Source organism: Somniosus microcephalus, chromosome 32 (assembly GCF_052327205.1).
Source record: "Somniosus microcephalus isolate GS21.2 chromosome 32, FLI_Smic_1.0, whole genome shotgun sequence".
NCBI lineage: Eukaryota > Metazoa > Chordata > Chondrichthyes > Squaliformes > Somniosidae > Somniosus > Somniosus microcephalus.
The window spans coordinates 18,321,902-18,349,044 of NC_141018.1; the positions used below are offsets into that span (position 1 = coordinate 18,321,902).

Below are 27,143 nucleotides of genomic sequence, written 5' to 3' on the forward strand. Positions count from 1 at the left end.
TGATCTTTAATCTTTTGGTGTGTTTGTTGGTAAAATGGTAAGATGAAAAACTGTGTGTGCGTGAGTGTTTTTGGATTGTTGCGAGTGTTGTACATCCTTGGTTACTGAATGGTGGATGATAAGTAAATACACATGTGTGAAGTACATTTACCTGCATTGAGTGTGTGTAAGGCATTCTCCACTAAAATCAGTGTCACCGTGACCATCCTCGTGACGAATTAGCAATTTCTACTGGGCGATACTAGCTTTATTACCATTCTCATGACAGCTGCAGCGTTGGTGCGAAGTCGATGACTTCAGTCGCAGTGTGAATTGATTATATTTTTAATAACCTCACAGGAGGAACTTGCACTGGCATTAGAACCAAAATAAAACACGGGCTCTCTCGGCAGCATCAAAACACCAAACACCTCAAAACTGACAAAACTAAACTTTATTTTAAAATACCGTCAACTCTACATACATGCAAATGAGTATAATTTTTTTTCCTTTTTTAAAATATTTTGCCAGTGTTCACCGTATCAACTCTTTCAGAGTCACACTTTTGCACCAAAATCAGAAATAGGACCAGATTGAAGTTTATTATTCTTCCCAAAAAATACTATATGATTTAGCCACAGCAACAACATGCATCGGGCTACCCCCCCCGCCCGCTTCCCTGGAAATAAGTTTACGTGCGAAGACTTAATGGGGGTTTAACCAGCCCGCACAACCGAAGGGGGAGGGCTGCGGGGGGGCCTCGCCAACTGATCGCACAAATTCAGTGGCACAGATACTGTACCACAAGATGGCCTGAAAGCCCCTGGCAGTGCCCACATTCCTGACCAGTGTTGCTGGCAAACGAGACCACCCACAAGCAGGACTGATCAAACCAGCCCGATCCATTACTGCAGGAACAAACATCTCTCGCGGACATCTGATGATGACCTGCTGCGACTGTTTGAGGACCTGACCGGAGGAGTGCGTGTTAAGTGAAAGGCTTCGCACTTGAGAGCGGTCAGGTCAGGGGGGAGGGGAGGGGCTCCACAGTCACTCGCTGACCACTCCTACATTTCGGAGCGAGGTGCAATTGGGGGGGGGGTGAACAGCTGATGGAGGTGATGGGAAGAGAATCAATAAACAAAGGCACTCTTGTTAGAAAAGGAACATTAAGTCATTTCATGACACGGAAAAAACTCATCACAATTAGTGAGTGCGTGGGGTTAAACCCCAAAATGGAGCACAAGCTCAAGTTACTTACCACGTGGAGATAACTGGTGGCTAACACATCACTGAGGTGTCACGGGTTTAGATCCACGCCTTTCATGTTTAGACTGGCACTTGGACCCAGGCGGTGTTTCGTTTATACCAGGTTTAATTTTAGAAAGTTTCCTGTGGATTTTTTTTTTTTTGCCCCTTCCCTCGGCATTAGTGGCGAAGGTTACACGCTGGTCAGGTGGAAGTGGAGTGCAGGGGGCGCAGAGCGAGGGGCACGTGCGGAGGAGAAAGCTGCTCGAGGAGTATTTTTTGAAATAGTATTGAGACAGGAGAGAGGGACACACATATAAACATGGGAACAAAAGCAAAATGCTGGAAATCTGAAATATAAACAGCAACTGCTGGAAACACCCAGCAGATCAGGCAGCATCTGTGGAAAGAGAAAGAGTTAACGTTTCAGCTCGTTGACTTCTCGTTAAAACCATCTACCTATCCACCTGAAACGTTGACTGTTTCTCTCTCTCCACAGATGCTGCCTGACTGGCTGAGTATTTCCAGTATTTTCTGTTTTTATTTCATATCAACATGGGCACAGGGAAGTAAACTCAGAGATAATAGACACAGACTCGGAAACAGGATGCAGTTAATGTGCAGCCGCCATTAGTGCCAGTAATAGTACTTGTATGAACCAAAGAAAGAAGAAAAGTGCACTTGATCTGCAGCTCACGCTGGGGGTTGCAAGAACATTACAACTGGGCCCAGGCGCTCTGGGCTGCAGGAAGCGAGGTGGTTAAGCTTCTTACTCCCAGTGACCCGCCTGTGCGCAGGCACGGGTTGAGAACCAGGTTAGATTTGATTGCGATGTGGCTGGTGGTAGAACTGCCAGTTGATTCTCTATCTGGGGCTCACACCCGAGAAAGGGTGACTGGAGTGAGGTGCAGGGTGGAAGGGAGGGGGACGGGTCTCTCTGCACAAGGCACCAGCCTCGGGACAAAACTGAAGGGAGGAATAAAAATAACTGGACCTGCAGCCCCCAGACAGGAATGTTAACTTTGCACTTTAACCAGCCGAAACTCTCTGAGGGCAACTTTAGGTTTGTAAAAATCAGGATTTTAAGACTTTAAAAGTATAAGCTTATTCCCATCTCTTGAAGGGCAACGGAATCCCAGGCTGTAGCGATTGTCTGAGAGATGGATTTGCAACTGACAGTGGGTGAAAGGACAAACTGCTACGGTCCAACTATGATCCACTGCAGTCAGTGCTGTGAACACATTTTATTCTCCTGCTGAATTAAGGTTACTTTCCTTGTTTTGCGAACTCTGTAAAGTGATTTAGCCAGGAAGGACCTGGATGCTGGTACTCTCCCTCACTTAAACAATCGGAGTTGGCATTTCTCCGCTGGATAACTGCGGCACTCCGCCGTACAAAGCAAGGAGGCTGCGAGATTGATGCGTGACGGACTGAATTAGTGCTGGAGCTTCTGCGATTGGGATCGGTGTCCCTGGACTTGGGAACACTGCCACCTGCTGGAAGGCATGCACGTGTACACAGTGATTGGAGGCAGGATTCGGCTGCCTCGATAAGTCAAGTATCCTGTATGCCCTCGCTGTATAAACTCAGAGCCGTGACACTTTCATAGAGAAAGCTCTTGGAGCTTTCAAGACCGGAGACTGACAGATTTTTGTTGGGTAAGGGTATCAAGGGATATGCGGTACAGATCTGCCATGATCTAATTGAATGGCGGAGCAGGCCTGAATGGCCTCCTCCTGTTCCTATGTTGTACAGGTGGGCTTTTGGGACCCCATGGATCAGGACTGAGGGAATCCTACCCGTTGACACTCGCTCAGTATATAGCATTTACTCACTTCTTGCACTCTGACAGTCAATGGGAGACAGTGATGGACAATGTCAGCGGTATTGTTCACACAGTCCCACACAGGGTGCGTTCTAATTACTGCTACCTCTCTAGCTGTCTGTCTGTGGTTAGCCAACAGAGGGTTATGATCTTTCCCTCCATCTCATTTCCAGGGCTGCAAGGGTTTCCTTGCTTATTGTTGGTACGGCAATGTGTTGCATAGAACAAGATTTGACTGCATTTTATAAAATTGCCAAATTAAATGTAAATCACCACAGTGATAACCTGTAACATTCAAAACCAAATGACAACACAACTTCCAATTGTACTCGTGTGCAAGCTCGCGTCTTCCCGCATTAAGACGAGGCTGGAGCGAAGAGCACTACGTTCTCAGAGAGTCTGTGCAGAGGTCAGTCCCGGGCTGTCCTACATTGCCTCAATATTACATTTCAATTTCTACACCCGACTTAAGAGTCCGTATAGAATCTGAGCAACGATCTGCTCTGCAACGCCTGTCTCAACAAAGGCGGTGGAGGCCCCACGCTAACACCGACGGTGCGGCACTCTATTCGTGAACCAGGCACCTAGTGCCTTGCCCTCTGGTGTGTTACGCAGTCAGGCCTGCACAAGTGCTGAGTCCATGAGTATCGTCAACATGTCCAGAACTCCCCTCTGATCTCCGACGGGTTGAGTGGTGCTGGATCCCTGGCTCATAGAAGAGACGGAGCAAGTTACCGCCCGGGGCTTCTGCTGGAGTGTGCCTCTCACTCGCGGTTAACGATGCAAGGCAGCCGTCGGAACTCTCTTCAGCCTGTTCACAGGGCAAGGATGGCGTTCTACGGTATCCTACATAGATCAAACTAAAAAGGTGTCCAACTCCTTCCTGGACTTGGTGCTGTTTCACCCCCCCTCTCCCCGAGATCCTTTCCTTCCTTTAAAATTTGAAGAACATTTATCCTTTCATCGCCTCATTGGAGGGAGAAAGAAACAACAGAAAAAACACACACGCGCACGCCAAACCCACTCACAGAGTCATTACTAAGGCCACTGTCCAGGTCAGGGATCCTAATCCGGGCCAAGCTGCTCACTTCTGATGCTGACGCTGGAATCGGCGAGACACGGTCTTTGCAGAGTTTGAATATTTCTGTTTGTCTTTGCTGTGAAAGGGAATGAAACGTGGAATTAAAAACAGGCCGAACCATCTGATAAATTGAGCACAATCTCTGTGTTTGATAAGGCCGTGCGCACAAAGTCTTCCTTTAAGAGGATTCCAGCACCTTTCACCCTTTGACTGTGAATCAGAAACCCGAGGACATGACAAGGCCCAAAATAAATGCAAGATTTCTCTGTTCCTCGACGGTGCGTTCAATCATCTTTCAAATAGCAGTTTCCAAACGTCCTTTTCCCGGTGACAAATCTTCCTCGACCAAGGAAATAAGATGCTAATGGTTCACTTCCGTCCTTACCTAATCTGGCTGGTATGTGACTCTGAACTGCCCTCGGGAGTGGCCGAGTGAGCCGTCAGCTGTATCAAGTAGAAGGGTTACCGCTACCTTCGTAGGGCAACTGGGGATGGGCAATAAATGCCGGCCCTGCCCACATTCCGAGAATGATGAATAAACGAATATAATAATCACTGCCTCTTCTGATCTGTTTTGAGGATGTGTGTACCAGTAGGAGTGTTTGGCTCACCCTCCCCGCTTCCCTCTCTACAGGGGATGCATCACAGCCCAAGACTGTGAGCTTGCAGTCGTGTGAACAACAGGCACAGACTCCTCCCCCATCACTCCACAGTCATTCACACGCCCACAGCTCGTGCGCTTGCCACATTCATCATCAGGTGTAAATTAGGTTAAATTTAAACCGGGCCCACTTGGGTCTTGCTGCCCTGCGGTTCGCCAGTCTGTTAAAAGTGCGCCTTGTTTACACAGAGTGTATTTGGCCAATTAATGCCAAGCCCAACACTCCAAGTGCTTGTCTTCAAGTACACGGCTAACATGGGTCAAGGAGGAGAAAGCCACAACTCGCCACCAGGACAGTTCCACATCACGGCTGTTCCACCAGGAAAGGCACTGTGGAAACCAGACATTTCCCCACAGGAAGGGAGGGAAAGTACAGCAGGGAAATCACAAGGGCTAGTCTCACACATGAATTGTTGGAAGAAGCTCCTTGTTTGTGGGAAAGAGGATTGGGGTTATTGGCTGTGCACAAATTTCACGTGTCAAGCTGAGGAGCCAGAGACAGCGAGAGCCAAAGGAGCCAGAGAGAGAAAGACAGAGAGCCACAGAGAGACAGTGAGACAGAGCAAGAGAGGGAGACAGTGAAAGAATGATGGGCAGCGAGAGACACAAAAACAGAGGGAGGCACAGAGCAAGAGGGAGAGTCAGAAAGTGGGAGGGTCAGAGAGAGAGATCAACACTGGCACACAGAAGGCACAGAGAGTGAACAAGGCATGAGGGAGACATCAAGGCGCAAGAGGAGAGAGAGCAGGACACGAGTGAGAGAAAGAGAAAAGCACGAGGAACCTTATTTCTAGGTGTTAACTGTAGAACTGTGAAGCACTGGGATTTGTAGAAAATATGCAAGATGAAGTTTGTTTTTTTTCCTAAAATTTTACTGATTATTTTCTAAGACTTCAATAGAAACACTAGGCGCTAAGGAGAAACGAGTTTAATGTAAGTTAAGTGTCTGTGATAGAATTCTGCTAACACTGAAGTAATCTTGGATCCTGGTGCGTGTTACGGGCCATTGCTGGAGTAAGTTATTGCAGAGGAGCAGCGCCCGACTCGAACACTCTGGATCCTGAACCCTGGCGTTCGCACTGCGATTGCGGAGCCAGGGACTGACTGAGATCTGCTCGGAGCGAGCGGTGGGAGGCGGCGCAGGGCACTTACTGACTCATTTGCACTCTGCTGCGACAGCCTTGGCCTCCTTCCCAGTGGCTAGAGTGGGATCCTTTTGTCATCATCGCTCCACAGGCAACACAGGGCTTCCCGTTGTTGTACGGCTAGAAACAGAGAGACTAAATGAGCCCGAGGCAAGACGGCACTGCCACCCCCTCACAGACGAGACAAACGCATGGAACCCAATAGCACAATGTCACTTTAGTCATTCAGCCTTATTGGCACATAGCCTAGGTGGGACATTACCAGCAACCAAACTGACTGTGATCTAAAAAAAAAAAATCAGTTATTTTACATTTCTACTGGCCTTTCTGACTCCACAGAAGGAAAGACTTGCATTAATATAGCGCCTTTTACGACCTCAGTGTGTCCCAAAGTGCATTACAGCCAATGAAGTGTAGTCACTGTTGTAATGTAGGAAACGCTGCAGCCAATTTGCGCACAGCACAGCAAGCTCCCTCAAACAGCAATGTGATAATGTCCAGATAATCTGTTTTATTGATACTGGTTGAGGAATAGATATTGGCCCCAGGACACCGGGGATACCTCCCCTGCTCTTCAAAATACTGCCGTGGGATCTTACGTCCACCGAGGGAGCAGATAGTTTAACGTCTCATCCGAAAGGCGGCACCTCCGACAGTGCAGCACTCCCTCAGCACTGCACTGGGTGTGTCAGCCTGGACTTTTGTGCTCAAGTCCCTGGAGTGGGACTTAAACCCACAACATTATTTCCTACATTCAGAAGCGAGAGTGCTGCCCACTGAGCCACGGCAGACACTTCACCCTCCTGTACCTCCCTGCATCACTCGCCGAGAGCAGGAGGCAAGCAACCTATTCGCAGGAGGTACTGGCACAGCACAGCCATCCCTCCCTCCCTCCGGGAAAGTACACGCCCTCTGCTTAGTTCCTTCCTATGAATGGACATTGGGAATTGGATACGGGGTGAATTATGGGCTGGAACCATATCATTCCACTTTATGGCAAACATCTGAATGAGTGAATGCACATCAACACAACTGCAGCCCGTGCTGCATAGTTTAGTATTACAAAGACCCGAGTAGCACTGACAGAGCAAGTGAGAACTTTAAAATGAATCCTGTAGTGCATTAATCAACAACACTCTCCAAAGCCAGTTGGCAGGGTCAAAGGTTGTGCCATTAAAGGGACAAGCTGCGTGAGGTGTAACAATATAAAGGAATCACGTGCCCACTATAGTGACCCTCATTCACGGTTATGAACATTTCACCTTCACCCAAAGAAGCTGAACTCCCTCCCACCGAGTGCCAGGGGACCTTTTAACTCGCCTGCATAGGGAGCCATGCTATTGCCACTCTCACACCAGGGATCCTCCCCCTGATTGTTTCCTACATTATAACAGTAACAGCACTCTCCACTTGCCTGGATGAGTGCAGCTCCAACAACACTCAAGAAGCTCGACACCATCCAGGACAAAGCAGCCCGCTTGATTGGCACCCCATCCACCACCTTAAACATTCACTCCCTCCACTACCGGCGTACCGTGTCTACAGTGTGTACCATCTACAAGATGCAACTCGCCAAGGCTTCTTTGGCAGCACCTCCCAAACCCGCGACCTCTACCACCTAGAAGGACAAGGGCAGCAGGCACATGGGAACACCACCACCTCCAAGTTCCCCTCCAAGTCACACACCATCCGAACTTGGAAGTATATCGTCGATCCTTCATCGTCGCTGGGTCAAAATCCTGGAACTCCCTCCCTAACAGCACAGTGGGAGTGCCTTCACCACACGGACTGCAGCGGTTCAAGAAGGCGGCTCACCACCACCTTCTCAAGGGCAACTAAGGATGGACAATAAATGCCAGCCTTGCCCACATCCCATAAGTAAATTTTAAAAAACTTCATTGGCTGCAAAGCGCTTTGGGACGCCCGGTGGTCGTGAAAGGCGGTATAGAAATGCAAGTCTTTTCTCACACACCAGACCCATCAATGTATTTTTAAAAAACTCTCAGCAATTATATCTCTTTCCCCAAGTTCTAGTTCATCAGTACATTTTACTTTGATGTTCATTTCCTTTTCACTCTCGTTTTAAATTTTCCCAAAAGGCACCCAGTGCTAACCCTGGATTTCCTGTTGATTGCGGTGACTAACACGTCACTGAAGGGAACACACCCGTTTAACCTACAAACTCTGTCGGGTATCTCGACTGCCGTCAAGACAGCCGGGCTCACCTGCTCCATCGCGCAGTAGCCACAGATCATTCGATTGGCCAGCTCCATCAAATGGTCTTGATCACTGTCGTGACACACGTCACACGGGTAGGCTTTGCCACAACATGGAAACCTGAAAGCATTGGGCAACAAGGGAGAGCCTTTTAGAGCAGTGTAATAAGCAGATACGCACAACAGGAATACGACAGTTCCGCCTATTGCCCCAGTGTCACACAACTCCCTCTCTGGGTGAGGGGGCAAATTTAATGCAACTTGGTGTAAAATGACAGACCTCCATTTTATGCAGTGGATTTGTGTCCCCCCCCACCCCCCCCACAAAGTGGATTCAGCTACTCAAACTCGTTCCCCTTCAGCAGAGAACATAAGAAATAGGAGGAGTCGGCCATTCGGCCCCTCGAGCCTGCTCCACCATTCGATGAGATCATGGCTGATCTTCCACCTCAACTCCATTCACCGGCCCTATCGCCATATCCCTTGATGCCCTTACTAGTCAGAAATCTATCGACTTCTGTTTTGAATATACCCAATGACTGAGCCTCCACAGCCCTCTGGGGTAGAGAATTCCAAAGATTCACCACCCTCTGTGTGAAGAAATTTCTTCTCATCTCAGTCCTGAATGGCCTACCCTTTATCCTGAGGCTGTGGCCCCTGGTTCTAGACTCCCCAGCCAAGGGAAACACTCTCCCAGCATCCACCCTATCAAGCTCTGTGATAATTTTGTGTGCTTCAACGAGATCCCCTCTCATTCTTCTGAATTCAAGAGAATACAGGCCTAGTTTACTCAATCTCTTCTCATACGACAGTCCCGCCATCCCAGGAATCAATCTCGTGAACCTTCGTTGCACTCCCTCTATGGCAAGTATATCCTTCCTTAGGTAAGGAGACCAAAATTGTACACAGTACTCCAGGTCTCACCAAGGCCCTATATAACTGGAGTAAGACTTCTTTACTCCTGTACTCAAATCCTCTTGTAATGAAGGCCAGCATACCATTTGCCTTCCTAATGGCTTGCTGCACCTGCACATTCACTTTCAGTGACTCATGTACAAGGACACCCAGGTCCCTTTGAGCATCTGCATTCCCCAATCTTTCACCATTTAGGAAATACTCTCTGCCGTTCTGTTTTTTCTACCAAAGTGGATAACTTCACATTTATCCACATTATATTCAGAGGGGAATAGATCTTAATTCTATCAGTTGGAGCTAGATTGAGCCCACATTCTGGAGGTCCAACTCACTGCACAGTCCACCTTCAGCTAACCTTCTGTGCAACATCCCCCCTAACGTGGGCGGGCACGCGGCCATGCATTGACCGGGACGGTCCCGCGCAGGCTGTTGCCACTTGAAAAGCGGCCGCGCGTCAAATTTAAAGGGACCGCGCCGGAAAAAAAATATTAGAGGGAACACTGCTTCTGTGATGTCCAGTGAAATGCTCAGATCAGTGGAGTAGCAGCTTCTAAAAAAATGATTATATAAAGCAGGTAAGCTAACAGCTAACACTACACAGAGCGTGTGCCAATAAAGAAATCGATTGAGGACTGAGCTGAGGAGAAATTTCTTCACTCAGAGGGTGGTGAATCTTTGGAATTCTCTACCCCAGAGGGCTGTAGAGGCTCAGTTGTTGAGTATATTCAAGATCGATAGATTTTTAAACACGAAGGGAACCAAGGGATATGGGGACAGTGCGGGAAGGTGGTGTTGAGGTAGAAGATCAGCCATGATCTTATTGAATGGTGGAGCAGGTTCGAAGGGCCAAGTGGCCTACTCCTGCTCCTATTTCTTATGTGCTTAGCTTATGTTCTTTAATTAGATCACCCCTTAATCTTCTAATCTCAAGGGAATACAAGCCTAGTCTATGCAACCTGCCCTCATCATTTAACCCTTTTAGGCCCCGGTATCATTCTGGTGAATCTGCGCTGCACCCCCTCCAAGGCCAATATATCCTTCCGGAGGTGCAATGCCCAGGACTGAACGCAGTATTCCTATCAGCTCAGATTGCATGGAAGGGAGAACGTAAAGGTAAATGAATGTAAACCAAGATTCTGCACCCACCCCCCACCCCCCCCCCAAAAAAAAAACTTGGGAGTCAGAGAAACAATTTCCTTTCTCACTCAGGAGCTGGGAGACTTGCAGCATACCCTTACCTGAGCCAGCGACAACTCCTCCTGTAGTGGCTGCAGGTACCAAACTCGGGCAGAGATTTGCCAAGCTGAATAGCGGGTCCGAGGGGCAGTCTCTTCTGACTTTGATGAACTGAATTCTTGTCGTCTTCAGCAATAAATAAAAGCAAACAACTGGTTACTGGATGATTTTGAAGCAAGAGGCAGCTACCTACAGATATACAAACTACGGCAGCAGGGGGAAGGAGACCTCGAGGGAAATTTCCTCCTCCTATCTGGGGGCCAAGCCTGTGCTCTTCCAGTCTCTGGTAATCAGCAAATCCTGGCCATTTCTTATTTGATTGATTCAGCAAAGGGTGTATTCAGTATATCAGATAATAGTCTATTCCTTAATTCAACTCCACGGGTGGAGTAGCTACTTTTTAAGTCAAATTTATCTTAAAATTTCCCCGGTTTATAATCAGAACAGCGAGGTTATACCCAACAGGAAAGGATGAACAGGCTGGGTCTCCTTTCTCTTGAAAAGAGAAGGCTGAGGGGTGACCTAATAGAGGTCTTTAAAATTACAAAACATAGAAACATAGAAGATAGGAGCAGGAGTCGGCCATTCGGCCCCTCGAGCCCGCTCCACCATTCAATGTGATCATGGCTGATCATCCAAACTCAGTACCCGGTCCCTGCTTTCTCCCCATACCCCTTGATCCCTTTAGCCTTAAGAAATATATCCAACTCCTTCTTGAATATATTTAATGAATTGGCCTCTACTGCCTTCTGTGGTAGAGAATTCCACAGGTTCACCACTCTCTGGGTGAAGAAATTCCTCCTCATCTCTGTCCTAAATGGCTTACCCCTTATCCTTAGACTGTGACCCCTGGCTCTGGACTCCCCGGCCATCGGGAACATCCTTCCTGCATCTAGTCTGTCCAGTCCTGTCAGAATTTTATAAGTTTCAATGAGAAAGCTTTTGATCGAGTGGATAGAGAGAGAATGTTTCCACTTGTGGGGAAGAGCAAAACTAGAGGCCATCAATAGAAGATAGTCACCTCAAATAGGGAATTCAGAAGAAACTTCTTCACCCAGAGAGTGGTGAGAATGTGGAACTCGCTATTACAGGGAGTGGTTGGTGTGAATATTATAGATGCATTTAAGGGGAGGCTAGATAAACATATGAGGGAGAAGGGAATAGAGGGTTATGCTGAAGAGTTAGATAAGGAAGGATGGGAGGAGGCTCGAGTGGAGCATAAACACTGGCATGGGCTGGTTGGGCCACGTGAGCCAGGACCTGGTTAGGCAGAGCCCGAGGCCCCGTTCAGAAATTCAGGTGGATTTGGACAGGGTGGATGGTGTCATCTACAAACGGAATGTATCGCTCTTCACTTGCACCCCAACACCCCTGAGCACCCCTGGCCTTAGTGTTTCTGGGGGAAAATGGAGGGGGAGAATTTAAAAGGCTGGTTTAAATTTAAAAGAAACTGATCAGGAAACTGGCCTCGAGAAAGTGCCAACGATACTTGGCGTGAGGATGATCTTGGGTCAGCAATACTGGCCTACCCATGCTGCAAACAGACCCTGCAGCCAAATTTCTCTCCTTCACCCCTCCTCCAAGGCTGATGGTAGATTAATGCCAGAAATGTCCTGCCCACAATATTTAAAGGACCCTGCCCACAGATTTGGGACAGAGTCAAGGCACATCTGTGAGAAGAGAGTTCATAAGAACGTAAGAAATAGGAGCAGGAGTCGGCCATTCGGCCCCTCGAGCCTGCTCCGCCATTCAATGAGATCATGGCTGATCTTCTGCCTCATCTCCACTTTCCTGCACTATCCCTCGATTCCCTTAATATCCAAAAATCTATCGAACTCTGTCCTGAATATACTCAACGACTGAGCCTCCACAGCCCTCTGGGGTAGAGAATTCCAAAGATTCACCACCCTCTGAGTGAAGAAATTTCTCCTCATCTCAGTCCTCAATGGCCGGCCCCTTATTCTGAGACTGTGACCCCTGGTTCTAGACTCTCCAGCCAGGGGAAACATCCTCCCTGCATCCACCCTGTCAAGCCCTGTAAGAATTTTGTATGTTTCAATCAGATCACCTCTCATTCTTCTAAACTCTAGAGAATATAGGCCTAGTCTACTCAATCTCTCCTCATAGGACAATCCCCCCATCCCAGGAACCAGTCTGGTGAACCTTTGTTGCACTCCCTCTATGGCAAGTATATCCTTCCTTAGGTAAGGAGACCAAAACTGTGCACAATACTCCAGGTGTGGTCTCACCACGGCCCTATATAATTGCAGTAAGACATCTTTACTCTTATACTCAAATCCTCTTGTAATAAAGGCCAACATACCATTAGCTTTCCTAATTGCTTGTTGTACCTGCATGTTAACTTTCAGTGATTCGTGTACAAGGACACCCAGGTCCCTCTGAACACCAACATTTCCCAATCTCTCACCATTTAAAAAAAACTCTGCTTTTCTATTTTTCCTACCAAAGTGGATAACTTCACATTTCTCTGCATTATATTCCATTTGCCCTGTTCTTGCCCACTCATTTAGCCTGTCTATATCCCCTTGAAGCTCATTAATTATTTACATTTAATGGCTGAAATTATAAAGTGCAGAATAAAAATTAAATCTTTTTTGGAACGTTTCTTCTTTCACTCATGTCCTATGATTGTTAACCACAAATGTTCTGCCTATTTGTCATACGTGACATAAAGAAGAAAATAGAAGATCATCTAGAAACCAAAACTATAATAATGAATAGTCAACATGGATTTCAAAAGGGAAAGTCTTGCTTGACCAACCTCATTGAATTTTTTGAAGAGGTAACAGAGAGAGTAGACGAGGGTAATGCAGTAGATGTAATTTATCTAGATTTTCAAAAGGCCTTCAATAAGGTTCCCCATAATAGACTGATGAACAAGGTCAGGGAATGCGGAGTCAGGGGACAAGTAGCAGAATGGATTGCTGGCTGGCTTCAGGACAGAAAGCAGAGAGTGGGAGTAAAGGGGAGCTATTCACAGTGGCAGAAAGTGGGTAGTGGTGTTCCACAGGGATCAGTGCTGGGACCACTGTTGTTCACAATTTATATTAACGATTTAGACTTAGGAATCAAAATCACAATTTCTAAATTTGCGGATGACACCAAATTGGGGGGATAGTCAATACTGAGGAGGACTGCAACAAATTACAGGAGGACATTAATAAACTTTCAGAATGGGCATATAATTGGCAAATGAAGTTCAACACAGATAAATGTGAGGTAGTACATTTTGGTAGGAATAGGCAGGTCACTTATCACTTGGACGGTGCGAGTCTAGGTGTGGTAGAGGAACAAAGGGAACAAGGGAGTACAAATACACAAATCGCTAAAAGTTGTGACACAGGTTAACAAGGCTATAAAAAAGCAAACCATTATTTCTAGAGGGATAGAATTGAAAAGTAGGAAAGTTATGCTAAACCTGTATCGAACCTTGGTTAGACCACACTTAGAGTACTGTGTACAGTTCTGGTCGCCATATTATAAAAAGGATATAGAGGCACTGGAGAGGGTGCAGAGAAGATTTACAAGGATGATACCAGAAATGCGAGGGTATTACATATCAGGAAAGGATGAACAGGCTGTGTCTCTTTTCTCTTGAAAAAAGGCGGCTGAGGGGTTACCTAATAGAGGCCTTTAAAATTATGAAAGGTTTTGATAGAGTGGATACAGAGAGAGTGTTTCCACTTGTGGGGAAGAGCATAACTAGAGGCCATCAATATAAGATAGTCAGCAAGAAATCCAATAGGGAATTCAGAAGAAACTTCTTTACCCAGAGAGTGGTGAGAATGTGGAACTCGCTGCCACAGGGAGTGGTTGAAGCGAATAGTATAGATGCATTTAAGGGGAGGCTGGACAAGCATATGAGGGAGAAAGGAATAGAGGGTTACACTGATAGATTTAGATGAGGAAGGATGGGAGGAGGCTCGAGTGGAGCATAAACATCGGCATGGACTGGTTGGGCCGAATGGCCTGTTTCTGTGCCGTATATCCTATGCAAGTCTATGCAAATCTCTAGACCTGTACACCCTGAATCTACGTTCCCTCAGATCGCGTCTCCTTGCCCCTAACCCTGTGTTCGTGTCTCTAATGAAGGCAGATTTATTTAGCTGGCCTCACCTGTTTCATCCTGCGACTGGGCGTGGGTCTGGTAAAACTGGGCTGCCTCCACCAGAACGCCGAGTTTGCTGTGACAATGCAAGCAGTTTAATTCCTTGTTCCGGCCGTAGGACAGGCTCTGGGTAACCAGAGAGAAACGTTATGAATAGTGCAGTCACGCAGTCCCCACGCCGCAGGTTAATCACTCGAAGCCACTTCGATGAGGGACTTCCAATTTGACGGGCAAATCAGCGGTTAAAAACGGCCCTTAATTTTACAGTGCGAAATTCAAGACCTTTAAAATAATTTAGACAGTTAAGGAGGGAGGACACTGGGCCACTTGTGGGAATGCTGGTACTGTTTGTCTCGCACTGCCAGACTTTTAAATTAAAGAAGTCAAAATTCAGATCAATTAAAAAATCAATTCAAGTTCAGCAGAGTTAGGAAGATGCTCTTCAACAATCACTCTTTGGTGCTGCTCATTCCGTACAATATAAAGGGACAGCGCAATGCGAGAGACAGATTACAAGCAGAGTCACATAGCCTTGGTGCGTGAGCAAGGGCTGCGAACGAGGGCCGACAATAATTACAAAAAAAACCACAAAGTGGCCGCCCAAGTCGCTTACTGCTGATCGCACCGTGAATGGTTGCAACATCCGTGGGTGGCTTTGGGTTAAAGGACTGGATGGGCAGGCTTTGTGCTCACAGTCTACCACTGACAGACTGGCTTTAAGCACAGTACTAACTCATCGGGAGTGGACTGCGCCTGGAGGAGACCGCCTTCGGTTTCCACTGCTGCGTTTGTAATCAGTGATCGGCTAAGAAACAACTGCAGGAGCGTGGAAATCAATGTTGGCGTGACTTTTAATTGCAGTCTCCGTGTGGGTCTGTACTTACAACAACAACAATTTGCATTTATATAGCACCTTTCACATAGTAAAACGTCCCAAGGCGCTTCACAGGTGAGTTAATATTTGGCACCGAGCCACATAAGGAGATATTAGGACGGGTGACCAAAAGCTTGGTCAAAGAGGTAGGTTTTAAGGAGCAACTTAAAGGAGAACAAGATGGAGAGGTTTAGGGAGGGAATTCCAGAGCTTAGGGCCAAGGCAGCTGAAGGCACGGCCGCCAATGGTAGAGCAATGAAAATCGGGGATGCTCAAGAGGCCAGAATTGGAGGAGTGCAGATATCTCCGGGGGTGGGGGTGGTTGTAGGGCTGGAGGAGATTACAGAGATGGGGAGGGGCGAAGCCATGGAGAGATTTGAACACAAGGATGAGAATTTTTAAATCGAGGCGCTGCCTGACCGGGAGCCAATGTAGGTCAGCGAGCACAGGGGCGACGGGTGAACGGCACTTGGTGCGAGTTAGGACACGATTTAGATTCTGTCCCGTCAGTGCGACTCATTCTAAAGCTTTCCTCTACAGGGAGCAGTTTAGACACTGTGAAATTTCACCGGTAAGTCTGCAATTGACTTTCTCACAGATCAGGGAACAGAGCTCCGAGATCCACCGGCGATGATGGAGAATGTACGGGTGCATCAGGGGTTTTTACCGACATGGTATTCAGCTTTTCCTTGTGATAAGACAGTAAGCAACACTGTGACTCTCAAGCACACTAGCTTTCCCTTTTGTTGCTGTCTAGTATTAGGGGGTTGCAGGTCGAACACAATCTTGGGGACAAAAAAAACCCCAGCAAACGCCAGAAATATGAAATAAGCACAGAAAGAGCTAGAGATGCAGGAGGTCAAATACAGGCCGACAACCCTTTCAATTACAATCAGCCGGTCCTGAATAAGGCTGTAATCTGAAGGACTAACCTTTCTGCTAACTGACACACTCTGCACTTCCTACATGGCCTGGATGTCTGAAACCTCTCTAACTCTCTGGTCATTAAGGTGCCGATTGCAACACTGCTCTCGTAACTTCCAGTGACGTATACGCAACGTGCGCCTCCATCAACCTTCTGCGCAGGAGGAGCAGATGGGCACTCCAATCGCTGGCGCAGGTCAAGACGCTGTTTTGAGATGACCCGTGTTTTACTTACTGACCTGCAGCGCTCCCTCCTTGGAGCAGTTTAGGCAGCCCACGGCAAACTGACTGTCCTGTAACACCAAGTCCACAGGGACACACCCGTGCAGGTCCAGGTACCCCATAACGTCCGAGTACTCGTGCAGCACGCTGGGCTGGAACGCCACACTGATGTCCACATTACATTTCTCGCAGCTGACAGCGGAAGGGTGCTTCTGGGACACAGTCAGATCCGCAGTTACTTTGCACCTTGGAGAAGGAAGTGAGCAACAGACGGTCAGTTCCATGGAAACTAGTCATCAGCGCGCGCTCTGCGCAACACCCTTGCTGCTCGCACTTAGAAGCAAGACCCGCACCCAAGTCAAATGAGAAATTAATTCACGTGGAGGGAAATCTCACTGAAGGATTTAAAGGGTTAAACCTTTTGGACACTATTGCAAAACTGCTACTACGTATGGATTGATCAGGTCAACTCGGGATCATAATGGACAACGGCTTGCGTGTGGAATGAAGTCTGGTAGAGTTTAGAACATAGAAAAATAGGAGCAGGGGTCGGCCCTTCGAGCCTGCTCTGCCATTCAATATCGTGGCTGATCCTCTATCTCAATACCATATTCCCGCTCTCTCCCCATACCCCTTGATGCCTTTTGTGTCTAGAAATCTATCCATCTCCTTCTTAAATATATTCAGTGACTTGGCCTCCACAGCCTTCTGTGGTAGAGAATTCCACAGGTTCACCACCCTCAGTGAAGAAATTTCTCCTCATCAGTCCTAAATGTCCTATCCCGTATCCTGAGACTGTGACCCATCGTTCTAGACCTCCCCAGCCAGGGGAAACATCCTCCCTGCACCCAGTCTGTCTAGCCCGGTCAGAAGTTTAAAATAGCTAATGAATGAGGAAGGTCGTTAACCCGATAACGGGACAGGCCTAGGGCTGTACCTGGTCTGGCAGTTTGGCTTTTACTCGATTACAAGACTGTTAATAACCAGCCAATTCAGCAGAGCGTGATTGGTTAAAAAGTGGGACTTGTAGCCACTGATACTCACGCCCCCCAGCCCAGGAGAAGACTATGAGCAGAACGTTGGAGCAGGACGGGGCCGCAGTCACTGGGAAGACAAGGAGAGCAACTAGGAAGAAGTTGATGCGTTAACATAAGTACTGTGGCAACAAGAGCAGGCCAGAGGCTGGGTATTCTGCAGCGAGTGTCTCACCTCCTGACTCCCCAAAGCCTTTCCACCATCTACAAGGCACAAGTAAGGAGTGTGATGGAATACTCTGCACTTGCCTGGATGAGTGCAGCTCCAACAACACTCAAGAAGCTCGACACCATCCAGGACAAAGCAGCCCGTTTTACTGGCACCCCATCCACCACCTTAAACATTCACTCCCTCCACCACCGGCGCACCGTGGCTGCAGTGTGTACCATCTACAAGATGCACTGCAGCAACTCGCCAAGGCTTCTTCGACAGCACCTCCCAAACCCACGACCTCTTCCACCTAGGACAAGGGCAGCAGGCGCATGGGAACGCCACCACCTCCAAGTTCCCCTCCAAGTCACACACCATCCTGACTTGGAAATATATCGCCAATCCTTCATTGTCGCCGAGTCAAAATCCTGGAACTCCTCCCTAACAGTACTGTGGGAGTACCTTCACCACACGGACTGCAGCGGTTCAAGAAGGCGGCTCACCACCACCTTCTCAAGGGGCAACTAGGGATGGGCAATAAATGCTGGCCTTGCCAGCAATGCCCACATCCCATAAACAAATTTTTAAAAACTCAAGTGCAAATGGGCTGATCACCCGGTAGCCTTAACGACACTCACCATTTTAGCAAGGATGTGCAATAAAAAGAAGTTTAGCCTAAAAGACGGCATATTGTCTTGTGTTTTCCTCGATCGCACTGCTTGGCTCCATATTACTCTGGTGTACTACAGACGGTATTCAGAAACCTTACACTGCTCCTAACACGAGCAGAATAGGTCAGACATGCGACTCAGATGTTTAGTTATACTACAAGTTTTTTTTTTAAATGATCATATACAAAACAGCAATAATAAATTGGTCTTTGTGGAAAAAAAAATTCAAACGCTGTCAGGAAGGATGTAAACCATCACATCTGATGGCTTATGAGTTGCGGAGTCAGTGTGTAAATGAGAAGAAATGTCTTTACAGAGGGTTGTTGGAGCATGGACAGCTTTGCCGTAGAGAGTGGTCGAGACAGAGAAAGAAAAAGTGGATAAACGTTTGAAACACGGGAAGACAGAGGACTATTGGGGAGAGCGCGGAGCAGTGGGATTCGCTTCGGATTGCTCCAGCAAAGAGCCAGCACAGATACAGTGGGCCGACTGGCCTCCCTCTGTGCTGTAAACCGCTAGGTTTCGATCTCCCAAATCCCACCAATCCTCATCAGAAGTTCGACGCAGCCCTCAACAAAATATTTCCATACAAAGTATCCCGAGGGCTGGATAGTTGTACACCAAGCATCCATTTCATTCACTCTTGTCGAGACCCATGTTGTCCAGCAGATATCGCTGACTATCCACATGTACTAATTTTAGCAGAAAACTCCTGACACACACACTCACAATGCAGGCAAACGTACTCAAACGGGGTACTCACACGTGTATATTTACTTAACATCTACCACCATTCAGTAACCAAGGAAGTAAAGCACTGACAACGATCCGAAAACACATACTCCGATTTTTGTTTTACTAATAAACACCACAAAAGGTTAACGTTCACACACGTATGTCGTGCGAATATGAGTATTGAGATTGTATGCCCATCGACAGTCCCTATTACTCATTTTTTTCTTTATTAATCAGAAAGGATATTTGCCACGTGACTAATATACTGCACAACACCGGTCTAGACGCTCAATATTTAGCAGACACTGGTCAGAGTAGAGCTGTACGCAGCTTCCTCTGCACCTGTATCCTGTAGGAACTGCAGGAGACTACCCAGGCAGCCTAGTGGTCATGGTCCTGGACCAGTAAGCCAGAGGTACGAGTTCAAATCCCACCATGGTAAGTTGTGAATTTAAATTCATTACATCTGGTAATGGGCTGCTACAAGGAAAATGATCCTAAAATCTGCTGGATCAGAGAAGGGAATTAGTCGCCCCTACCTGGTCTGGCCTACACAGGACTCCAATTTTAGTTGACTCAATGTCAGCTAGTGGCTCAGTGGGTAGCACCCTCGTCTCTGAGTCAGAAGGTTGTGAGCGCAAAAATCCAGGCTGACACTCCAGTGCAGTGCTGAGGGAGTGCTGCACTGTCGGAGGTACCGTCTTTCGGGTTAAACTGAGGCCCCGTCTGCTCTCTCAGGTGGATGTAAAAGATCCCATGGTATTATTTCGAATAAGAGCAGGGGAGTTCTCCCCAGTGTCCTGGACAATATTTATCCCTCAACCAACATAACAAAAACATGATTATCTGGTCATTATCACATTGCTGTTTGTGAGAGCTTGCTGTGCGCAAATTGGCTGCCGCGTTTCCCACATTACAACAGTGGCTACACTTCAAAAAATACTTCATTAGCTGTAAAGCGCTTGGGGACGTCTGGTGGTCGTGAAAGGCGCTATATAAATGCAAGTCTTTCTTTTGCTTTCACATCCCAAGAACATCTTACAAAGAGGTGGATTTGCAGCCAGAGCCCAGAGATGGATGTACAAGGTGCCAGCCAAATATACCTTACTTTTATAAATCTGTTTCAGGCATGTTATGGCTTTACACAAAAACACCTCATAAGGGAGTGAAGGGTTATGGGGAGCGGGCGGGGAAGTGGCTTTGAGCCCAAGATCAGCCATGATCTTACTGAATGGCGGAGCAGGCTCGAGGGCCCAAGTGGCCTATTCCTGCTACTATTTCTTATGTTCTTATTTAAGAAGGTGGCAGGACAAGTTAAAAAAAAGCACACGGGATCCTTGGCTTTATTAATAGAATAAAGTACAAAAGCAAGGAAATTATGCTAAACCTTTATAAATCACTGGTTAAACCTTAGCTGGAGTATTGTATCCAATCCTGGGCACCACACTTTAGGAAGGATGGCAAGGCTTTGGAGAGGGTGCAGAGGAGGTTTACTAGAATGGCGCCGGGGATGAGGGACTTCAGGTATGTGGAGAGCCTGGAGAAGCTGGGATTGGTCTCCTTAGAGCAGAGAAGGTCAAGGGGAGGTTTAATAGAGGTGTTCAAAATTATTGAAGGGTTTTGATAGAGTAGAGGGGGGAGAAACCGTTTCCACTGGCAGGAGGAGCGGTAACCAGAGGACGCAGATTTAAGATAATTAGCAAAAGAAACAGAGGGGAGATGAGGAGAAATGTTTTTTCCACAGTGAGTAGTTATGACCTGGAGTGCACTGGCTGAAAGGGCGGTGGAAGCAGATTCAATAGTAACTTTCTGAAAGAGATTGAACAAATACTTGAGAAGGAGCATTTGCAGGGCAATGGAGGTAGGACTAATTGGATGGCAATCACAGGCGCAATGGGCCAATTGGGCTTCTTCTGTGCTGTCTGATTCTCTGCCTCTGACATGGCTGACTGTTTCGAATGCGCGCACACCGCTGATCGCTCATCATACCTGCTGCACTTCAGTGACACGGTGATCTGCTGAGCCGCCAGCGTTGCTGTCCCTTCTCCCAGCTGAAAGCCAACGAGCCGCACGGCAGTGCCCTTACTCGGGGCCTCGCTGTCGGGATCGACCGCCAGCCGCCCGCTCGCGTTGCCAGCGGAGCACAGTTCGTGCCTGTGACCAGTCCGTGAATAACTCTCGTCTTCCTCGCTGGAGCTAATTTCGCTCCCCGTGCCGCTCAGTTCGGGGCTTTCCGGCTCCGTGACCTTGGCTTGCTGCAGGTGCTGCGACAATCCCTTGAGGGCGTCCTCCTTCCGAGGGCACGGAGACGCGTCGGTCGTCTGCGAAGCTCGAGCGTCTGGCAGACAGGCTTGAAGGTGCTGGTAGGGTACAAAGCGGATCCCTGCTCGCTCTGTGTCCAATTCCCTCTTTATCTGGAAAAGAAAGGAAAAATTTAAGCTATTTTGTTGACAAAAATGCAAAATATTCTATAGATTTCCTTCAACAATAATTTGCATTTATAGAGCAGATTTCAAATATCCTAAGGCACTTGACAGTGGTATAAAAGAACTTATTTCCAAATGATTTCAGGATGTCTTAAAGTGTTATCAGCCAATAAAGTACTTTTAAAGTGTAGTCACGGTTATAATGCAGGAAATGCGGCAGCCAATTTGCACACAGCAAGTTCCAACAAACTGCAATAACCAGGTACAGGAAACTTTGGTTTATCCGGAGGTTAACTGTCCGGAATGCTCGAGCCACCGGCAAAAATCAGGAGCCGTTTCGTTAGGTTTTTTTTCTTTTCGTTGCTTTTTTTTTTCCACCAGTCAGGCTCTGCAAGGTCTCGCTGAAGCTGCTGCTAAGCTACAGAGACGCTTGCAAGGTACAGCCGACTGTTTAGAAGCTGTTAAGCAACAGGGTTTGTTGCCAGATACGGAGCTCAAAAGCTCCGTATGTTTTAACATTAGCGCTGGTTTGTCCGGCAGTTTTGATGGGACGGCAACAGCTCGGTCCAGTCGGTGCCGGATAGCACAAAGTTTCCTGTAATCTGTTTTTGTGATGTTGGTTTAGAGATAAATATCGGCCAGGGCACCAAGGGAGAACTCCCCTGCTCTTCTTCGAAATAGTGCCGTGGGATCTTTTCCGCCCACTGGAAAGGTTTAACGTCTCCTCCGAAAGACGGCACCTCCGACAGTGCAGCGCTCCCTCAGTGCTGCACTGGGAGTGTCAGCCTGGATTTGGCGCTCAGGTCTCAAGAGTGGGATTTGAACCCACGATTCGGACTGAAGAGGCGAGAGCGCTACCCACTGAGCCACGGCTGAAACCTAAAGATATCGTCCCCTCTGAAATCGATAAAACTGAAATGGTAATGAATGGGAAATAAGCCCTTTCGAAATTCCTTTTGATGAAATTTCCACTGAATGTTTGTGGGTGTTATGATCAGAGGAGGCAGTGGACCCTGCTGTGTAAGGGGCTGCCATTTTGAGTGTTCTTTCTGTCAGCAGGGTTTGTGAAGCTCCCTCGGGCACCACGTGTCAGGCCTTGTGAAGGACAGTGAGCAACAGACGATCCTCTCAGTTAGTTCAGCAGCAACACAGCTCCCACTACTGGTGCAGCAGTGGTGTCCCCAAGGGGCAGTGCGGGAGATTTGACTTTATTCCATTATATTGCAGCACACTGCCCAAGTGAGCACAAAAGCGAGATAGTGTGCGGGTTTTATTAGTCCAATTTATTCCGCAGAATTCCTTTCACTGTCCACTTATGTGGACTCCTCTTAACCACCAAGTTACAACCTGATGAAGTGGAATGAAGCCTATTCTGACAGAATGAGGCACAGCATTATTGAGCAGGGTGTAAAAAAGAACTTGCATTACATCGCGCCTTTCACGACCCCAGGACATCCTAAAGTGCTTTACAGCCAATGAAGTACTTTTGAAGTGTAGTCACTGTTGTAATGTAGGAAACGCGGCAGCCAATTTGCGCACAGCAAGCTCCCACAAAACAGCAATGTGATAATGACCAGATAATCTGTTTTAGTGATGTTGATTGAGGGATAAATATTGGATCGAACACCAGGGAGAACTCCCCCCTGCTCTTCTTCGAAATAGTGCCACGGGGTCTTTTACGTCCACCTGAGAGCGCGGACGGGGCCTCGGTTTAACGTCTCATCCGAAAGACGGCACCTCTGACAGTGCAGCACTCCCTCAGCACTGCACTGGAGTGTTAGCCTAGATTTTTGTGCTCAAGTCTCTGGAGTGGGACTTGAACCAACAATCTTCTGACTCAGAGGAAGAACAGTATTACTGAACGAGTAGAGCACTGTGTAAAGGAAGGACGGTACTATTGAATAGATAGGGCAGTGTGTAAAGGAAGGACGGTATTATTGAATGGATAGGGCAGTGTGTTAAGGTAGGACAGTATTATTGAACGGATAGATGTGGTCTTACCTGTCTAGCTCCCTCTGTGAACAGCTTCTCCATGTTGCGATCCAACCACCGCAGGTATGGACGGAAGAGCAGCTCTAATTTTCCCATCAGCCTGTTGGTGGCATGCTTTGCCTGCAGCCATTCCGCTGAAGCACTACACACACGCCTGAATTAAAGAGGCGGGGGGGGAAGATACACTTGTGAAATTACAGGACAGACCTCAGAAACAGGAATTAACACAATGAAGCTGAACAACCAGTCACTAGGTAAATCAAGAATATAAACTCCATATAGTTCACACTTCTGCTGCGACGACAAGGATGGGGGTGAAATTAGAGATTTACTTTGCTATCGCCATTCATCCTTTTAATGCCTTTCTGCCTGCACGTTATCCTCCTGATTTGGGATAGAGATCTTGCTGCTCTATCACCCAACAGAAGATGCGCATCATATCCTGGGATAGGCTTCCCGACTGATTCTTACTGGCCGACTAGTTGGGCCACAGCTAGAGTACTGAGTACAGTTCTGGTCACCACATTACAGGAGAGATGTGACTGCACTAGAGAGGGTACAGAGGAGATTTATGAGGATGTTGCCAGGACTGGAGAACTTTAGCTGTGAGGAAAGATTGGACAGGCTGGGGTTGTGTTCTTTGGAACAGAGGTGGCTGAGGGGAGATTTAATTGAGGTGTATAAAATTATGAGGGGCCTAGATAGAGTGGATAAGAATGACCTATTTCCCTTAGCAGATCAGGGACATGGATGCAATCAACAGTCAGCTCACATGTTGCAAAACACCAGGACCAAAGGGTTAAAAAAAGATACATCTTCGAACTTATCACCAACAGTTACCATCACTTGGGATCTTCATTAAAACTCTAAGAGACATTATGGGTAAACGTCCGAGACTCCCCAAACTACAACAACTTGCATTTATATAGCCCCTTAAATGTAGTAAAACTTCCCAAGGCGCTTCACAGGAGCGTAATCAAACAAAAAAAATTGTCACCGTCAAAGAAGATATGTTGGCCTTTATTACAAGAGGAATTGAGTATAAGAGTAAAGACGTCTCACTGCAATTATATAGGGCCCTGGTGAGACCACACCTGGAGTATTGTGGACAGTTTTGGTCTCCTTACCTAAGGAAGGATATACTTGCCATAGAGGGAGTGCAACGAAGGTTCACCAGACTGGTTCCTGGGATGGGGGGATTGTCCTTTGAGGAGAGGTTGAGTAGACTAGGCCTATATTCTCTAGAGTTTAGAAGAATGAGAGGTGATCTCATTGAAGCATACACAATTCTTACAGGGCTTGACAGGGTAGATGCAGGGAGGATGTTTCCCCTGGCTGGGGAGTCCAGAACCAGGGGTCACAGTCTCAGAATAAGGGGTCGGCCATTTTGGACTGAGATGAGGAGAAATTTCTTCACTCAGAGGGCGGTGAATCTTTGGAATTCTCTACCCCAGAGAGCTGTGGAGGCTCAGTCGTTGAGTATATTCAAGAGAGAGATCGATAGATTTTTGAATATTGAGGGAATCAAGTGATATGGGGCTAGTGCAGGAATGTGGCGATGAGGTAGATGTTCAGCCATGATCTTATTGAATGGCGGAGCAGGCTCGAGGGGCCGAATGGCCGACTCCTGCTCCTATTTCTTATTAACTGGTCAAGGAGGTAGGTTTTAAGCAGCGTCTTAAAAGGAGGAGGTAGAGGTGGAGAGGTGAAGAACTTTGGGGAAGGAATTCCAGAGCTTAGGGCCGAGACGACCGAAGGCACGGCCGCCAATGGTGGGGCGAAGAAAGTGGGGGATGCGCAAGAGGCCAGAGTTGGAGGAAGGCAAGACTCCAATCTGGGACATGCCTTGAGAAAGGAGCAAATTAAATGAGGGTAGTGGTTACCTCAGAGCCACTTACAAGATCAGCTGATCAATGAGCACCACTGGCAGAGGCTTGGGAGCAGGTCCCCATCCAGTCAGCTCGGAGTGGTACGGAGAATGGAGGGGAAAAAATAAAACCCCAGAGAAAAATTTGAATAGAAGCACCTTGATGCTTGTAGTTGTTTGCCTTAGAGCAGAGAAGGCTAAGAGGAGATTTGATAGAGGTGTTTAAAATCATGAAGGGTTTAGATAGAGTAAATAAAGAGAAACTGTTTCCGATGGCTGAAGGGTCGATAACCAGAGGGCACAGGTTTAAGGTGATTGACAAAAGAACCAGAGGCAAAAGATTTTTTTACACAACGAGTGGTTAGGATTTGGAAGAAAGCAGGGACAGGGTTCTGAATTTGATGATCAGCCATGATCTCATTGAATGGCGGAGCAGGCGAGGGGCCGAATGGCCTACTCCTGCTCCTAGCTTCTATGTTTCTATGTTACGCACTGCCTGATAGGGCGGTGGATACAGATTCATTAGTAGCCTTCAAAAGGGAATTGGATAAATACTTGGAGAAAGAAATTTCAGGGATCTGAGGAAAGAGCAGGGGGGGGGGGGGGGGGTGGTGGGACTGACTGGATTACTCTTCGAAAGAGCCGGTGCAGACTCGATGGGCCGAATGGCCTCCTTCTGTGCTGTCCTATTCTGTGATGAGTTATGATCTGGTTGAATTTTCCCCTGATTGACTTGGCTCAGCAGTTGCACTCTTCTCTCCGAGCCAGAAGGTCGTGGGTTCAAGCCTTACTCCAGGGCTTGAACACACAATCCAGGCTGACACTTCAGTGCAGTACTGAGGGAGTGCTGCATTGTCGGAGGTGCCAGCTTTTGAACCGAGGACCGCTGGCCGCCTGTTCTGATGAATGTAAAAGATCCCACGATAGCATTCGAAGAGGATTACCCCCAGCGAACAAGATTAACTCGCTGATGCTCGTGGGCTCTTGCTGTGCACAAATTTGCCTACAAAACAGTGACTGCACTTCAAACTCACGGCCAACGAAGCAGTTTGGGACGGCCAAGGATGTGAAAGGCGTTACATATAAATGCAAGTTCTTTGCAATGTACTGACATGCGATGTGCCATGTAGTCACTCAAATAAGGTGCTACAGGAAACTCCCGATTTACCGGCACCTAAATAACCGGATATCTCGGTTAACCGGCAAAATTCAGGAGTAGGTTCAGGTAAGTTTTACTTCATATTACTGGCCGTTCCTGGATCTGTGGCTGTGCAATCGGGTGTGGCTGCAGCTGTTGCTAAGCAACAGGGACGCTTGGATCTTGTGGCCATTGTTCCTGCACCTGTTGCTAAGCAACAGGGAAGCCTGGGTTTGTTGCTGTATACGGAGCTCTCAGCTCTCCTACTTTTTAACTATAGCTCTCGGTAATCCGGACTTTTTGATAAACCGGCACCGCGACGGTGCCGGATAAAAAAAAAGTTTTCTGTACATTCAGATAAAGTAGGGCTGTCCACCCTTGGATGGGTGGCAGCACAGGCTTGAACAGCATTCACTGCTTCCACCAAGCATGCATTAGGTTTCCCAGCCAGGCTTAAGGCCAAGGATAACAGAAAACGCTGGAAAAACTCAGCAGGCCAGGCAACATCCACGGAGAGAGAAACAGAGTCAATGTTTCAGGTCGAAACCCTTCGTCAGAACTGAGAAAAAAGCAGGAAATGAAACAGATTAAAAGGCTAGTTTGGGGGCTGGGAAATGGGGGAGGGGGATGAAAGAACAAAAAGGGAAGGTCAGTGAGAGGTGAAGAGACATTAA

The 27,143-nt window shown here is 47.5% G+C and overlaps 1 protein-coding gene across 1 annotated transcript in view; it reads right to left on the bottom strand.

The window, feature by feature from the left end:
- Positions 1-415: 415 nt before the first annotated feature.
- The window catches only part of LOC147097315 (uncharacterized), a 40,042-nt gene continuing 13,314 nt past the window's right edge, over positions 416-27,143 (bottom strand). The window contains exons 5-12 of the mRNA XM_085972185.1: positions 23,474-23,618; positions 21,036-21,460; positions 16,473-16,701; positions 14,444-14,561; positions 10,309-10,432; positions 8,165-8,276; positions 5,947-6,059; positions 416-4,209 (exon numbers count right to left, since the gene is read on the bottom strand). Of these exons, the coding sequence (XP_085828311.1) occupies positions 4,137-4,209; positions 5,947-6,059; positions 8,165-8,276; positions 10,309-10,432; positions 14,444-14,561; positions 16,473-16,701; positions 21,036-21,460; positions 23,474-23,618 (1,339 nt within the window). The 3' untranslated portion in view covers positions 416-4,136. The remainder of the gene's footprint in view (positions 4,210-5,946; positions 6,060-8,164; positions 8,277-10,308; positions 10,433-14,443; positions 14,562-16,472; positions 16,702-21,035; positions 21,461-23,473; positions 23,619-27,143) is intronic.